The 18184-nt window shown below is 39.6% G+C and overlaps 1 protein-coding gene across 1 annotated transcript in view; it reads right to left on the bottom strand.

Moving 5' to 3' along the window:
• SNX4 (sorting nexin 4) overlaps positions 1 to 18184 on the bottom strand; it is a 74991-nt gene that overhangs the window by 23846 nt on the left and 32961 nt on the right. The window contains exons 6-8 of the mRNA XM_011971528.1: positions 15074 to 15146; positions 11542 to 11603; positions 2198 to 2263 (exon numbers count right to left, since the gene is read on the bottom strand). Coding sequence (XP_011826918.1) covers positions 2198 to 2263; positions 11542 to 11603; positions 15074 to 15146 — 201 coding nt within the window. The remainder of the gene's footprint in view (positions 1 to 2197; positions 2264 to 11541; positions 11604 to 15073; positions 15147 to 18184) is intronic.

Genomic DNA, 18184 nt, shown 5'->3' with positions numbered 1-18184 from the left:
TGGTGATGGGTGCCTGTAATCCCAGCTACTCACGACTGAGTCAGGAGAATTGCTTGAACCTGGGAGGCAGACATTGCAGTGAGCCGAGATTGCGCCACTGCACTCCAGCCTGGGTGACAGAGTGAGACTCCGTCTCAGAAAAAATAAAAACAAAAATAAAAATAAAGGAGTGGGGGAAGGACATGAACAGATACTTCTCAACAGAAGACATACATGTGCGCCAACAAACATATAAAAAAAACTCTACATCATTAATCATTAAAGAAATGAAAATCAAAACCACAATGAGATACCATCTCACACTAGAATGGTTATTATTATTTATTTTTTTAACTTGAATAATAGAGACATGTTCTTGCTATGTTTCCCAGGCTGGTCTTGAACTCCTAGGCTCAAGAGATCTGCCCACCTCAGCCTTCTAAAGTGCTGGGATTACAGGCGTGAGCCACTGCACCCGGCCAGAATGGTTATTACTAAAAGGTCAAAAAATAATATGCTGGCAAGGTTGCAGAGAAAGAGGAACACTTATACACTGCTGGTGGGAAAGTAAATTAGTTCAGCCACTGTGAAAAGCAGTCTAGAGATTTCTCAAAGAACTTAAAGTAGAAGTACCATTCAACCCAGCAATCTCCCAGTACTGGGTCCATATCCCCCAAAATATAAATTATTCTACCATAAGGATACATGCATGCCTATGTTCATTGCCACAGTATTCACAATAGTAAAGACATGGAATCAACCTAAATGCCATGAACGGTGGACTGGATAAAGAAACTGTGGTACAAGTATACCATGGAATACTACATCGCCAAATAAAAGAATAGACGCAGCAATATGGATGCAGCAACATGCACGCAGCTGGAGGCCATTATCCTAAGTGAATTCACACAGGAACAAAAAACCAAGTATCACATATTCTCACTTATAAGTGGGAGCTAAACATTCAGTACACGTGGATACAAAGAAGAGAACAACAGATACCAATGCCTACTTAAGGGTGGAGGTTAGGAGGAGGGTGAGATTCGAAAAACCACCTCTCAGGTACTAAGCTTACTGGGTAATGAAATGATCTGTACACCAAACCCCCACGTCAGGCAGTTTACAAACCTGCATGTGTACCCCCTGAACCCATAATAGAACCTGGAAAAAATAAAATTAATTCAGTTGTTGGCCAGGTGTGGTGGCTCCCGCCGCTAATCCCAGCACTTTGGGAGGTTGAGATGGGAGAATCCCCTGAGGCCAGAAGTCTGAGACCAGCCTGGGAAACACAGCAAGACCCCATCTCTAAAAAAAGAAAAAAAAATTTTTTTAATTCAATCTGGAAACAGCAGCTCATGCCTGTAATCTCAGCACTTTGGGAGGCCAAGGCAGGAGGACTGCTTAAGGCCAGGAGTCCAAGATCAACCTGGGCAACATGGCAACACTCTGTCTCTACAAAAAAATAAAAATAATTCGCCAGGCGTGGTGGCATGCACCTGCAGTCCTAGCTACTTGGGAGGCTGAGGTGGGAGGCGTGCTTGAGCCCAGAAGGCTGAAGCTGCAGTGAGCTGTGACTGTACCAATGCACTCTAGCCTGGGCAGCAGAATGAGACCCAGTCTCTTAAAAAAAAAAAATCAGTTGTTAGTTCTACAATGTTTTTGGTTGATTGTTTATGGTTTTCTGAGTAAAAGACCTTGTCTACTGAAAATATAGTTTTGCTTCTTCCTAATATTTAGGCCTCTTATTTAATTTAATTTTCTTGTCTCACTATACTGAGCAGGGCCTCCAGTACAATGTTTACTAAAAGCGGGGAGAGCAAACAACCTTGCCTTTTTCTTGACCTTAGGAGAAAGCCTCAATATTTCACTATTAAGTACAATATTGGCTATAAATTTTAGACTGAGAAAATTCCCTTTTATTCCTAGTTGATGAGACTTTTTACTGTAAATGGGTGTTAAAATTCGTCAAATGCTTTTTCTACATTTATTGAAATGAACATACCTTCAATGTTTTCATCTTCATTCTGTTAAAATATAAATTAGACTGATTTTCAAATGTTTAACTTTGCATTCCTGAGATAAATTTAAGTCAGATATGTACACATAGAGCACAATATAAATGCCAGCAAACTTCATAAAAACAGAAGAATAGAAGAGTCACTAATGCTTCACTACAGGACTTCACCTCGGGCTTCATAAAAGTTCTGGAGGTACTTACACATCCATATGATGACCAGCACTCTGCAGTCCATCACCCATTTCTTTTTCTATGGCACTCCATTCACTAGGGAGTAAAAGATAAAACCAAAAGCAACATGCATTAGAGATATGGAATAGTATTAAATGGACTCTTTTCAAGATTCTTGTCTAGCTAGCTTTAAAATAATGTATAGTACCCATATTTGGGTTTGTTTTCTATAACTCAAATATGCTGTTTCCCCTTAACAACTAAATGTAAGTGAAGGCTTCAAAGGCTGATGCTTGCGGCTAAGTGTAAGGTAAGTATCATACAAAACAGCTGCTGGTTATAGGTAACATTCTCAGTTAGGGGGCTGACTTAAATCATTTGTAAAGCTTTTAAAAAATATGGATGCTAGCCCTACTCTTGATCTACTTAATCAGAAGCTGTGGGGATAGAGTGAGACATGTACATTTTTAAATATTCCATGTATAGCTCTGATGAACACACCTGACTACACGCCACTGTTCTAGTAGGTAACAGAAAAAGACAACTGTATAGAAACAGTAGATGCAGAGTAAAGTTTTAATAATAATAATCATATTACACAAGAAAGCTACTAGAGCCACAGATAATTTTGTTGTCATTTCTGTGAAATGCTTTACATTAAAAATCTTTTTATGGAAGTTATATATGCTTATTATAGTAAACTGGGAAAATAAATCTATAATCCCAAATGCCAAGAGATAACATACTTTGATATACTTCCTTCCAGTCTTTTTATTTGTGTAAAGTGGCTGAGATCAAATGGTGTATGTAAGTTTGTATCATGCTTTTTTTAAATAGTATTTTCCCATACTATTAAAATAATTTGTTCTAAACATCACTTTAAATGGCAACTCACAATCTTTTTAACCATTTTCCTGGCTATACAGGTTGTTTCCAATTTTTCTGCTATTTAAAGAATGTATAATAAACATCTTCAATTCCAACATATCATAAAAAATAAAATAGTATTACATATACTCTTAGTATAGATGAAAACTATGTATCTTTTCCCTAAAAAGTTAAAAACACACACACACACACACACACAAAATTTTGTACACAATTTCAGAGACTTCAGACAACCTCAAGTCCACCCTCACCTCTTGGATCTAGAACTCCAACTAAAAAACCACCAAGGTTGCTCTAGTATTTTATAGCCCCATTAAATAAAAAAAAGGAAAAGACTCCAAGAAGGCCTAAGAGTCAAGATTTTGGACAGGAATGAAAAATATTATTAATTACAACAAAAAGAAAAGTTTAGAGCTAAATTTAGTAACCCAGTCTGGTGTTCATCAAGGATAAAATCTCTAGCCCCAAACAGGTCTGTGGAAATAGGTTCTATTTGTTTATATTTCTGTATGAAACTTTGTTTAAACAAGAGTTCCACGCTAAAAAAAGGTTTGAAAATCACTGTCCTCTTCTACCCCAACAATTAAGAATAGACACTCAGGCCCAGAAACCTAACACAGTTTACTTAAAGTCAGGCAGCTGATCAGAGACAGAGCTGAGCCTAGAATCAACCTCCAACAGAGTCCTCTATCTACCAGTCCCAACTTAAAGCACTTAACTTTTTTTGTTGTCTCAGTCAAAAGAGCTTTTCAGCCGGGCACAGTGGCTCACGCCTATAATCCCAGCACTCTGGGAGGCCAAAGAGGGCGGATCACCTGAGGTCGGGAGTTCGAGACCAGCCTGACCAACATGGAGAAACCCCATCTCTACTAAAAATACAAAATTAGCCGGGCATGGTGTTGCATGCCTGTAATCCCAGCTACTCGAGAGGCTGAGGCGGGAGAATCGTTTGAACCCGGGAGGCAGAGGTTGTGGTGAGCCGAGATCGCACCACTGCACTCCAGCCTGGGCAACAAGAGCAAAGCTCTGTCTCAAAAAAAAATAAATAAATAAATAAAAAGAGCTTTTCACCCACTTACCATGCATATAACTAAAAATTAAAAAATTAAAGTACAGAATCATTAAACACAAGTACATCTTTGTGTCTTTGAGCTTTGAGGTACATAACAAGTTGGTGTACCTTTGCACATGGCTTTTTGAAAGAAATTTGTATATTTTCCTGGAATCTCTTGAAAGGAACTGTAACACTAAATCTGGGAGAGACAGTTACTTTTGGTTGCTTCCATATGGATTCACAACCTATGAATTAAGATGAATATTTTAAAATGTTCAATTAACAGAACACAACATTTTTAGGCTATTAGCTCCTGACTGCTTTCATCAGCTTTTAAATGCATAGTTATTGGTACTTAAAATTCTTTCCTCCTCTTCTCTAAGTCTTTTGCAGAGTGAACCCCACCTATGTATTTAGTCCATTTCTGCACAGGTGGATCTGAAAGTTCCTGTCTGAACATGAAACTAGTACTGTAAGCCCCTATAGGGTAGAGCCCTTTTTTAGGCTTATCCTAAACTGGGTCAGGGGCTATTAATAGGGGAAGGAGGCTGCAAAAGGCCTAGGGATGTAAGAGCACAAAATAAACTCCTCTACTTAAATGAACAAACAAACAAAACAAACCTAACAGCAGCAGCACCATGATCATACTACAAAATCTTCCGCGTTTCTTCTCTGAAAGGCTAATTCCTGCTCATTTCTCACTTACATAACATCTGTCGCTTCATGTCAGTTCTTTTCCACTCACAGATCAGTCTTTTTTCTCAGTCCATTCTCTCACTCCAACCTCTAACTGCCATAATTTTACAAAAATTACTTAAGGAATATCTTGAAAAAATTTCAATTAAGAAAAAAAAGCTGATAAAACCAGCTTTGTATTTCTTCCTCTCTCCAAAGAACAAACTAAGGTTTTTTCCGATTATGTGGCCCCAACTTTTGAATTTTTTCATTACTCTTATAGGTCAGCAACACTGAAAAGATAAAAACCATCTCCCACAAACTGGCGCTGCTCAGCAATCCTTTCCACATTCCTAAGTGATGCCTTCATCAGTGCTTCTCAGGCTGGGATGTTTTCATCAGGGATATTAGAAGCCACATAATAGACATGGCACACTCTTTCTGAAGAATAAATTTTACTTAAACATTACTGGGGGAAAATAAACTTTTAAAAATAAATATTAAAGTATCCATACAATGTAGATTTTGCACGAATTGATAAAACTCAAGACTTCAGAGAGTTCCTGCACTTGGTACAGCTGCTTGTGGCCAATGCCCTGTGAATTGACGAAGGGAAGGAAAGGAGGTTTTGCAGTAGGACAAGTTTAAGTATTATCGGCACCCTTCTCTCCAACCCCCGCAAAAGAGAATTCTCTGCACTGTTTGAGACAGACTGCCCAATGTCATTCCCCTCAATCCCCACAACCACACAATTACACAAACTTGTTCTCAAAAAAGACACCCACTTCATGGTGCCTTCTACAACTCAACTCTCCCCTGCCTTAAGACAGCTCTGTGCTTTCCCTACCTTCTCCCTCGTCCACGCTCCTATCCCTCCCCTGTCCACCATCCCTCCCCAGCCCCAGGCTCAGCCTCCCCTCAAAAAAGTCCTACTCCCCTTCAAAAATAATCACAGTTCAGCTTTCTCCTCAGGGACTTTTTAAAAAAATAATTTCAACTTTTGTTTTAGACTCAGGGAGTACATGTGCAGGTTTGTTACATGTGTACACTGGATGGTGCGGAGATTTCAGATACAAATGAGCCCATCACCCACATAGTGAGCACAGTGCCCAGTAGTTAGTTTCTCAGCCCTTGTCCCCTCCCACCCTCCCTCCCCGCTCTAGCAGTTCCCGGTGTCTACTGTTGCCATCTTCACATCCATGGGTAGGGACTTTCTTAAAAGACTAATCAATAACTTGCTGTCTTTCCTTCCTTAATCCTTTCCTCTTATTCCTAGGATCACTAGGACATAACATCATACCACTTAAACTGCTTTCCAAATTAACACCAAAGATGTACTTACCCATTCTACCCCTTCTCATCTAAACTCAATTTCTTTTTTTTTTTTTTTTTTTTTTTGAGATGGAGTCTTGCTCTGTCACCCAGGCTGGAGTGCAGCGGCACAATCTTGGCTCACTGCAACCTCTGCATCCCAGTTCAGGCGATTCCCCTGCCTCAGCCTCCCAAGTAGCTGGGATTACAGGCACACCAACACGCCTGGCTAAATTTTTGTATTTTTAGTAGAGATGAGGTAACACCATGTTGGCCAGGCTGGTCTTGAACTCGTGACCTCAAGTGATCTGCCCGCCTCAGCCTCTCAAAGTGCTGGGATTATAGGCGTGAGCCACCATGCCTGGACTAAATTCAATTTCTCTATAGTGTAACTCCAAGCCTTACTGAAGTGTTCCCTTCACTTGCTTGACTTTGCATACTCCAGGTTCCTCATCAATTTCTTGCCTGATCCCTGAACACAGATATTCCCTAAGGCTTGGCCCTTGAGTCTCCTGTAGACTTGCTCTAACCCTCTAATATTATCAACTAACCCTATGTTTAAAAAAAATCACTCTGTAAGGACACTTTGTATATATAACTCATATTCTCACTAGCTTCTTAAATTCCTGATCCAAATTTCTAACTGCTTAATAAAAATCTTTAGAATGCAATTTATCCACAAGAGAACCCTCAAACTCATCCCTCGAACCCACCATTCCACCTACATTCTCTATCACAATCCTCCTAGGCACTCAGCTGCCCTAAATTAAATCTTGGTATTCTTAGCACCTACCATGGTAACAGAAGCTCAGTTACTGTGCGCTGAATGACTGAAAAAATCCATTGGTAAGTCTATCATTTAGGCCTCTTCATTCTTCACTGGCAACTGCTCTAGTTTGGGTCTTGATTAAATTACCTCAACCACCTCTGGTCTTTCTGGCTCAGTTTTCATAAAATGTTTTTATTTATTTATTTTTGTTTTTATTTTTTAGAGAGACAGGGTGTTGCTCTGTCACCTGGGCTGGAGTGCAGTGGTGTGATCACAGCTTGCTATAACCTCGAACTCCTGGGCTCAAGTGTTCCTCCCACCTTAGCCTCCCAAGTAGCTAGGACTACAGGCATGTGCCACCATGCCTAATTTTTTAGTTATTTTTGTAGAGATGGGGTCTTGCTATGTTGCCAAGGCTTGTCTTGAACTCCTGGCCTCAAGCGATCCTCCTTCCTTGGCCTCCCAAAGTGCTGGGATTACAGGCCACCACACCCAGCCTCATGAAATTTTTTAAATGTAAAGTGGCTTTCTTTTATTAAGCTGGCAAAAAAACAAACCTGTACAATATTTATCATGTGGCATTAATGCAAATAATGTTCTTTAAAGTTTGATTCAACCAATTGATCTTTTGTCTACCTGCCTCTCAAATTAATTAAAAAGTTTATTTATTAACTATAATAAATGTGCTACCTTTGAGAACGTTTAGTTTATGTTAATTCTCCCCCCCATGTCTCCTATGGGATATAATTTTTGTTTTTAAATAAGCATTGTTCCCAAGTTTAATTGGGTTCCAGTTTGAGTAATACTAAAAATTAGAGATGACTCATGCATAAATTTAAAATCAATTAATGTTAAGTCAGATAGCATGAGGTAGACTTCAAAAAGTATAATACTATTTGTCTTTCTTCCCATTACACTATTCTTTTACATTTGACCATGTTTTCATACACTCCCAGTCCTAGTTATGAAGAGTTTACATTTTTATAATATCAATAAGCTTCTTTTAATTAAAAAATGTCATATAACCCTGATCAGTCTCAACTTGCATTTAATTTTAATATATTGATCAACCAAAGACATATGGATAATCTATTACTCTAATAAATGAATTAAATTTAAATCTCTATCTCACATCTTACATTCAAATAAATTACAGATGAATCAAAAATTTATGAAGCCACAAAACACAGAAGAAATGAGAATTTTTTTCCCCATCTAGAACCCACCACCTGAGAAAAAATTTTTTTATTTTTTGAGATGGAGTCTCACTCTGCCACCCAGGCTGGAGTGCACTGGCGTGATCTCAGCTCACTGCAACCTTCACCTCCTGGGTTCAAGCAATTTTCCTGCCTCAGTCTCCTGATTAGCTGGGATTGTAGGACCCCACCACCATGCCTGACTAATTTTTTTATTTTTAGTAGAGATAGGGTTTCACCATGTTGGCCAGGCTGGTCTCGAACTCCTGACCTCATGTGATCCACCCGCCTTGGCCTCCCGAAGTCCTGGGATTATAGGCATGAGCCACCACGCCAGGCAACATAGTAAAGTCCCATTTCTGCAAAAAATACAAAAAGTAGCAGGGCATGGTGGTGTGTGCCTGTTGTCCCAGCTACTCGGGGGGCTGAGGCAGGAGGATCACTAGAGCCTGAGAGGCAGAGGTTGCAGTGAGCCAAGACCACACCGCTGCACTCCAGTCTCGGTGACAAAGTGAGACCCTGTATTAACAACAACAACAACAACAAAAAACAGGTGCGGTGGCTCATGCCTGTAAAGCCAGCATTTTAGGAGGCCGAGGCGGGTGGATCACGAGGTCAGGAGTTCAAGACCAGCCTGGTCAACAGGGTGAAATCCCATCTCCACCAAAATACAAAAAAAAAAAAAAAGCCCAGGTGTGGTGGCGGGTGCCTGTAATCCCAGCTACTCAGGAGGCTGAGGCAGAGAATTGCTTGAAACCGGGAGGCGGAGGTTGTAGTGAGCTGACATTGTGCCACTGCATTCCAGCCTGGGCGACAGAGCAAGACTCCATTCAAAAAAAAAAAACAAAAAAAAAACCCAAAACAAAAACCAGGCTGGATGCAGTGGCTCACGCCTGTAATGCCAGCACTTTGGGAGGCTGAGGCAGGCAGATCACTTGAGGTCAGGAGTTCGAGACCAGCCTGGCCACCATGGTGAAATCCTGTTATCTACTAAAAATACAAAACGTACAAAACGTAGCTGGCTGTGGTAGCATGCACCTGTAATCCCAGCTACTTGGGAGGCTGAGGCAGGAGAATCGCCTGAACCAGGAGACAGAGGTTGCAGTGATTTGAGATTGCACCACTATACTCCAGCCTAAGCGACAGAGTGAGAGTCTGTCTCCACACAAAAAACAAAATAGGAAAGGCCAGATGTGGTAGCTCATGCTTGCAATCCCAGCACTTTGGGAGGCTGAGGCAGGAGGATCTCTTGAGCCCAGGAATTCAAGACCAGCCTGGGCAACATAGCAAAACCCTGTCTCTATTTTTAAAAAAAGAAAGGCGGGGCGGGGGAGGGGAAGCAAGGTAAAGCAAATGAACAATGTAATGTATACAATATGCTCCCTTTTCTTTCTTTCTTTTTTTCTGTTTTTTTGTTTTGTTTTGTTTTGTTTTGTTTTGAGACAGGGTCTCTGTCATCCAGCCTGGGCTGTTTCTTTTTTTTTTTTTTTTGAGACGGAGTCTCGCTCTGTCGCCCAGGCTGGAGTGCAGTGGCCGGATTTCAGCTCACTGCAAGCTCCGCCTCCCGGGTTCGCGCCATTCTCCTGCCTCAGCCTCCCGAGTAGCTGGGACTACAGGCGCCCGTCACCTCGCCCGGCTAGTTTTTTGTATTTTTTAGTAGAGATGGGGTTTCACCGAGTTAGCCAGGATGGTCTCGATCTCCTGACCTCGTGATCCACCCGTCTCGGCCTCCCAAAGTGCTGGGATTACAGGCTTGAGCCACCGCGCCCGGCCAGCCTGGGCTGTTTCAACCCCCCTAGGCTCAAGTGATCCTCCTACCTCAGCCTCCCAAGTAGCTGAGACCACAAGTACGTGCTACCATGCCCAGCTAATTTTTGTACTGTTTGTAGGGATGGGGTTTTGTCATATTGCCCAGGCTAGTCTCAAACTTCTGGACTCAAGAAATCTGCCCACCCCAGCCTCTCAAAGTGTTGGGATTATAGGCGTGAACCCCTATACCCAGCCTCCCCTTTCACTTTAAAGAAAGGAAAAATGCATTTGTTTGTATGCTAATATATTCCATTAACAGTGCTATTTTTTTTACTAGAAGGATACAAGAAACTAAGAAAGTGATATTAGTTATGTCAGAGCAGGAGACCAGAATAGTTGGCAGACAGGGATGAGGAGACTTTTCTTTTTTCTTTTTGAGACAGGGTCTTGCTCTGCTGCCCAGGCTGGAGTGTGGTAACACCATCACTATTCACTGTAGCCTCAACCTCGTGGGCTTGAGTGATCTTCCCACCTCAGCCTTCCAAGCAGCTGGGACCACAGATGCACGCCACCATGCCCAGTTAATTTTTAAAAATTTTTGTAGAGATGGGGGCTCACTATATTGCCCAGGCTGGTCTTGAACTCCTGGCCTCAAGCTATCCTCCTGCTGTGGCTTCCCAAAGTCCCGGGATTACAAGCATGAGCAACCACACCTGGCTGAGACTTTTCACTGTATAAGCTTTTATTCCTTTTGAATTTTGCCCTACTTGAATGTATGATCCAATTAAAAATGTAAAATAAGCCATATTTTAAATTAACTCCATCAAAAGGACTTACAATGGAACATTTGCAAGAATATTTTTCTTATAAAAAGATCTAGATAATAACTTCTAAAATGTCACAACCAAAATAATGAACACATATGAAAATTCACAAAAAAAAGTGGTTCTTACCCTAGAACTTAAAGTATAAAAAAAAAAAAGTGGTTAAAAAATAACCAAAATATGCAAGTCATATAAACAAATATACTAATTATCACTAAAGTTAACCTAAGACTACAAAACTCACTCTGCAAAAGTCTTTGTAAATTATAAAACAACAAAAAGAAAGAGAAAAATCACTAATTCTGTAACCCAGTAATTTCCAATGGAATATTCTTGGGCATTCTGTCAAGAAAGCAAAAGGCTGCAATCCCTGCTTCAATCAGAGTTTTACTTTTTATCTGATCAATATATTGAAAATTCTCACTAATTTTTATTTAAAGAAAGGCTTTGAAATGAAAGCCTTGAAAACCACTATTAAAGGACATTATTTGAAAAAAATAATCTTCTCACGCTGGGCACAGTGGCTCACGCCTGTAATCCCAGCACTTTGGGAGGCTGAGGTGGGCGGATTACCTGAGGTCAGGAGTTCGAGACCAGCCTGACCAACATGGTGAAACCCCACCTCTACTAAAAATATAAAATTAGCCTGGTGTTGTGGCACATGCCTGTAATCTCAGCTACTGGGGAGGCTGAGGCAGGAGAATCACTTGAGCCCAGGAAGCAGGGCTTCCAAGATCACATCATTGGATCAGCCTGGATGACAAGAAAGAAACTCCATCTCAAAAAAACAAAAACAAAAACAAACAAAAAAAAGAAATAATCTTCTCTCCAGACTCATAAATTTTCAAGAATTATTGTTTTTAGGCAAAAAGCTAATTGTTTATTTTTAAAGTTTGTATGATGCTTACCTGAAAACTCGCCCATAATTCCCATGTACTTTATATACACCATAGAGTCGATCTGCTACTCTCTGAAATAAATATTTAATAGAAATTGATTTTAGGTCAAAGTTATATCCTCATCCAAAAAAAAAAAAAACCCAAAAAACAAAAAATATGCTTAGTACAATAAACTTGGAAACAGAAAAAAGAAAATTAGTAATCTCCGAAAATCCCATCCCCCTAAAACTAAAACCAGTGCTCTTACCATATTTATCATATCTTATACTTTCATACTTCTTTTTCTGCAAAGTTTTTAATTACTGTTTTTAAATTGCCTACAGCAACAGTGGTAATATGCTTACCCATCAGGTATTATCTTTAATAAGTACCACTATAAATAGCTGCATAAATTCCACTAAGTAGTGTATAAAATATACAAGCATTCCTTGTCGAATAATCTTGTTGGCATTCAGTTATTCTTAATTTTTCAGTATTATAAAAAGTTATCTCTGAGAATAAGGCTTTTTCCTTCAGACTGTTTCCTTATAATAAAATCCCCAAAGTGGAATTAACCAAGGGAAAGGATGTATTTTCAATTCTATTGAGATATAGTTTTATATATAAATGCTGAATATATGCAACTATGCTACTTTGTCAAAAGATAACTCCTAACCAACGAACACATTATTTTAACAACAACAGAATTACAATTTACATCACTGAAATGAAATGTGTACTGCCTAGTCATTCACAGAAATTTTACAAGTTAAAACAAAACCTCAATTTGGTAATTAATTTGCTTTATGTTCCCCCAAAGCATTATGAAAACGAACTGGAAGGCCAAAAGTTCATCCTACAAAAAGCTCTAGAAAAAATTTCTGGTATACAGGTTCTAAGTATAAATTCTAAGGATATATTATCTCCCTGATTCCTTACTCAAACATGAGTATGAGGAATTAGGCATTAATGACAGAACAAATCAACCCTCTCAAGATCTCCCCTTACAGTGACAGAACCGCCACTGCAAACACTTCAAGTAGGTGTTTGAGGATCATAAAATATTTTCCATCTATCGTTGGCCTGCTCTGAGGAGACACATAACCACTAGACTAGGGGTCCACACACTACAGGTCTGCCACTTGTTTTGTAAACAGAGTCTCACTGGAGCACAGTCAGGCTCACAGTGGAGCTGAACAGATGCAACAGAAACCATAAAGCTAACAAAGCTGAAAACACCTCCTATCTGGCCTTCAGAAAAAGACGCTGACCCCTGGGCTGGAACCAGCTTCCGGGACAAAGCTAATAGTCCTATTTCTACTTGAAACTCTTACAGGTTGTCCCCAGACCTCTAAACTAATTTCTCTACGATGTCACTTCCTTCTTCTTCTTCTTCTTCTTCTTATTATTATTATCTTGAGACAGAGTCTCATTCTGTCTCCCAGGCTAAAGCATAGTGGCACGATCTCGGCTCACTGCAACCTCTGCCTTCTGAGTTCAACCAATTATCCCACCTCAGCCTCCCGAGTAGCAGGGATTACAGGTGTGCATGAACACGCCCAGCTAGTTTTTGTATTTTTAGTAGAAACAGGCTTTCACCATGCTGGTGAGGCTGGTCTCAAACTCCTGACCTCAAGTGATCTGCCCACCTTGGCCTCCCAAAGTGCTGGGATTACAGGTATGAGCCACTGTGCCTAGCCCCCAAGTATTTTTTGAGCATTCTGTGCAGTGTTGAATGTTTTTCTTTCTTTTAAAGTGCTTCCATCATCAAGTAAGGTTGGAAAACATCGAGACAATAAAATTTAACAGGTTTTTTTCTGTAGGACTTTTTAGACCTTTAACATCACACATGAATCATGACTGCTCAAGGCAGATACGGTTTGCAGTAGGAACATCTTACAGGGTTAGCATTCCAGAGAATATATGATGGAAAATGTCATTCTAACACTAACTTTTCTAGATCCCTGTACTTTCAGATACCAAACCTCCTTCCTAGAAGCTGAGCATTCATCCTCTACTAAGATATTAAGCATGGAAGAGAAGTAGAGAAGTTGCTGAAAAACCACTTAAGAAAAAAAAACTAGAAGTAATGTGTACAATGCAGATTCTCTGAATGTTTGTCCCCATCCGCATCTCCCACAAGAACTAATGCCTAATTTGTCTGGGTAATTTCAAGGCAACCAAAGGTCCAGAAATTTTATCTCATTAATCCACAGTCTTTTCTAACACCCAGTTCTTGACTGTAGCCTAATAATTATCACCGATAACTTTTCTTTTATGAGAAAGTATCTTATAATTTATTCAAAAAGTCCAATGATACTCTTGAACAGTTAAACTGGAGATCAAAACAATATAAGATCTTCAGAAGAATTTTTTTATTCTATTTTTTCTGTACTGTCATGGAAATCCTGAAACATACAAAAAGCATATAGAACAGAAGGATATACCTCCATTTCCCAACACCCAGCTTCAATAATTATTATATGGCCAAACTCATTTCTCCTAAAACTGCCCCCACTCTCCACTGCTCATTGGTAGACTCATTAAAACAAATTCTAGGCAACATACTTCATTTCAAGAGGATTCTGGCCAGGCGCGCAGTGGCTCATGCCTATAATCCCAGCACTTAGGGAGGCTGAGGTGAGCAGATCACTTGAGGCCAGGAGTTGGAGACCAGCCTTGTTAATGTGGTGAAACCTCATCTCTACTAAAAATACAAAAATTAGCTGGGCTTGCCTGTAATCCCAGCTACTCAGAAGGCTGAGGCAGGAGAATGAATTGAACCCCGGAGGTGGAGGTTGCAGTGAGCTGAGATTGTGCCACTGCACTCCAGCCTGGGTGACAGAGCAAGGCTCTGTATCAAAAAAAAAAAAAAAAAAAAAAAGTAATAATAATGAAAAAGAGGATTTACAGATTCCAGTCAGCGTAAAATGTGACCTTACCTGGTATCCTAGTCTCTTTCAAAGCCGTTGGCACAAGCATGTTCTAAGGTTCCCTCTAGATTACCACAAGGGACCAGAGTGGATGGTACATTTTCCAGGTACATTAATTTACTGAAAAGTATTTTCCTCCTTGCCTATTACAGTCGAACTATATGGTTAAGTATAATTATTATTCCTTGATTTCTAGCCCCTTTTGTCATGGCAAACTATTATCTAAAATTAGTTTATTTGGTAGAATTTAAGAGCACAGACACAGGATGGCCTAAAATCTATAAACTATTTCACAGACCTCTAAAAAAAACATGAAAGAATACGATATGTAGATCTAAAATCCTACATATTCACATTCCAGCACTGAAACGGCAGGCCTTTTGACAACATCTGAAACAACTATTCTATTACAAACCATGGAGAAAACAGGCTAAAATTCTTTGAGTTGTTTATAACAGAAACCATTTCACATTTTTTTAAAAAGTGCAGTTTAGAGGATGAACATATTAAATTCAAATGCAAAAATCAGGTATTCATGATAAATACCACCCATTACTTAAAAACATAATGATTAAATGAGAAGCACTTCCTTATAAATGTGCATCAAAAAACTTTTGGGGATCACTTACAGCTCTGACACGAAGAAGATGCGAGATGACAGACTGCAGTTCATCACTATAGTGCTTAAGGTCAGTAAATCTCCTGTAACAGGAAACAAATAAAAAATTGTTTTTCAAATGAAAACAAGCACTCAAAAACTGAAAGTAAAAACAGTAGTTCCCGAGAATAACAAAGCTGATTCTATTTAAACATATGCTGGCCTTAAACATTTACATATCAATATAAATCAAAAAAATCTAAAATAAAATGATACTTTCTTTTGATATTTTGAAAGTCAAGATATCACACTTCATAATTTACCTCGTGGAACTGAGATACAGAAAAAAATCTGTTGGTATGAAAAAATTACTTTGAAAATACAAAACAGGAAAAACTTTAAGGAGCTAAAAGATACATTACGGTGCAATCATAAACTCATGGTCTCTAATCTCAGTCTTAATTCTGCTCAAGTAATTTGCTTCCCTCATCTATTAACTGCCATTTTCCATAAGAAGCAAACACTTCTGATGCACCACCTGTCACTCCCCCAACAACCCCTTCACAGATAAACAAAAGCCATCAGATGGGAACAACTCCCACCTTCACCTCCTGCCAATCAACTTACACACTTCCCCATATCTACATCATTTTTTCCCTCCCATTAGGATTTCTTCCCATCTAACGCTCTAGATTCCATTCCAGCTACAACCCATATTCCTATTTCCTAACTTCCTATCTCTATAAGCTTCTTCTCACTAGCATATCAATTAACTCAGGTCTCTCACAGATTAAAATACACACTCCCTTGACAACACACCCAGCTATTAACACCCTGTCAATATCTACCCCTTTTATAGCCAAGCTTTCACAAGGCATCACTTCCCCAGCAATAACCACTTCTTCCATTCCCATTCACTGCACAGCCTATGAGAATCTAGCTTCTGCCTCCAGCACTATATAGTAGGGAAATATTCCTGACAAAGTCACCAACTATTTTCATGTTGTAATATTCAACGATCCATTTTAGTTCTCCTCTTACTTGATCCTTTTGGCAATGCAACAGCTGATACCATCCTCCTTCTCAAAGATCTGTTTCCTTGTCAGTGTTATTTTTCTCATGGCTTTCCTTTTATGTCACTCTCTGGTCACTCCTGAAGCTTCTTTTGTAGTACTCACTTCCTTCACCCATCTCTTACATCTCCAACTGTGGTGTGCAAAAAATTCCTGAAATCTTTTTTTTTTGAAATAGAGTTTCACTCTTGTTGTCCCGGCTGGAGTGCAATGGCGTGATCTTGGCTCACCGCAACCTCCACCTCCCGGGTTCAGGCAATTCTCCTGCCTCGGCCTCCTGAGTATTTGGGATTACAGGCATGTACCACCACACCCAGCTAATTTTGTATTTTTAGTAGTTTTGTATTTTTAGTAATTTTGTATTTTTAGTTTCTCCATGTTGGTCAGGCTGGTCTTGAACTCTCAACCTCACGTGATCACCTGCCTCGGCCTTCCAAAGTGCTGGGATTACAAGAGTGAGCCACCACGCCCCGCCAGAATGTTTCTTAAAAACACTACTGATGGTCTCTCAGAGGGATGTGAATGAATACCCCAAGGTCCTCTTGGGACTCAGAAATCTGAATCTGAATTTTATAGCTCATCCACAGGATTCACACGCTGGTAGTCCTCAGGTTACACTTTTTTTTTTTTTCCTTTTAAAGGCCCAGCACTGTGTCACCCAGGTTGCAGTGCAGTGGCTTGATCCTAGCTCACTGCAGCCCTTGATCCACCTGCCTCAGCCTCCCAAACAGCTGAGACTACAGATGGGCATCACTATGCCCAGCTGACCTCAGGTGGTTATACTTTGAAAACACCCTTAAAGTGCTGACATTCTTCAAGGTCCAGTCCTAGGTCCTCAGCTATCTTCCAATCAATCTTTCAATCTACACATTCCTATGTGACTTGTCATTCACAAAACTTCACGATTATGATCTACATATTGCTAGATTCCAAATTTCTATCATGAGCCCAAATCTCTCCTAACTCCGGATCTATAAAACCAACTGATTTAGTACACATTTGTACTTGCTTACATAGCCAAAGCTCAGCCTATCTTCCACTACTCCACAAAATCTCTTTCCCTTGTGCTCCCTTGCACTCTGAAGAATGAAACCTGAGTGCCATCTATATTTCTTTCTCTCCTTCACCCCATACATTCCACTAATCGCCCAGTCTGTTGATTCTATCTCCTAAACATTGCCCCAATACACTCACTTTTCTCTGGCCTCTCTGCTAATGCCCTAAATTCAGATTAGCATCATCATCTCTCACCAGTCCTCCTGATTGGCCTCTTAGCCCACTCCCACACTCCTCTAATCTACTGTCCATTCTGCTTGGATGATCTTCCAAAATCCAAATCTATACCACCCCCTTGCTTTTAAGCAGCTTTCTACTGCAGAGATGTTATCCACTGATCCTGAGACAAAGTCCAAACTCTGTAATGTGGCTTAAACAACTTTTCACAGACCCTAAGTATTCAGTTACTGTATAGTAGGTTCATTTAAATAAAGAGGCAGTGGTGAGGTGGAGGACATCAAATCATTAGATAAAATACTTAACTGCTCTTACTCCCTCAAGGCAGTGTTTTTCAGCAAGGAAAATAATTCAGGGATAAAAGAGCTGGCAAGATTGGCTCCCAATTAAGTGGAGTACAAATCTCCCTTTTTATATCCAAGATGGAACGTGGAAAATGTACACTTGCATTTGTAGGATAAAACTTTGAAGGAATATAAACCTAAAAACTAACAAGGTTTACTCTCTGGGGAGGGGAAACGGATAGAGAGGAACAGGAATGAGACTTTTCACTGTACAACTTTTCCATACTTATCAATCTACATATATATCTGGTTAACCATAAGAATATATTATGTACTCCAAAACATTTTTATTTAAATAAAATTAAATTTATGTATAAATATATATTTTATATATATTTACATAAAATCTCAGATAACTATCAGTGGCTTTCTTTATGTAGAGCCAGTGACAACTGAGCTGGTATAATTTTCCCTTAGAAGTTTTATGATTTGAATTTAAGTTTCAAGAGGCTAATACTTTGCTAAACTCTTTGATCAGATCTTCTAGTGCTG

Source organism: Mandrillus leucophaeus, unplaced genomic scaffold (assembly GCF_000951045.1).
Source record: "Mandrillus leucophaeus isolate KB7577 unplaced genomic scaffold, Mleu.le_1.0 Scaffold123, whole genome shotgun sequence".
NCBI classification, from domain to species: Eukaryota; Metazoa; Chordata; class Mammalia; order Primates; family Cercopithecidae; genus Mandrillus; species Mandrillus leucophaeus.
Note: the sequence above shows the minus strand (reverse complement) of the source record. Positions and strands in the feature narration are given on the sequence as shown.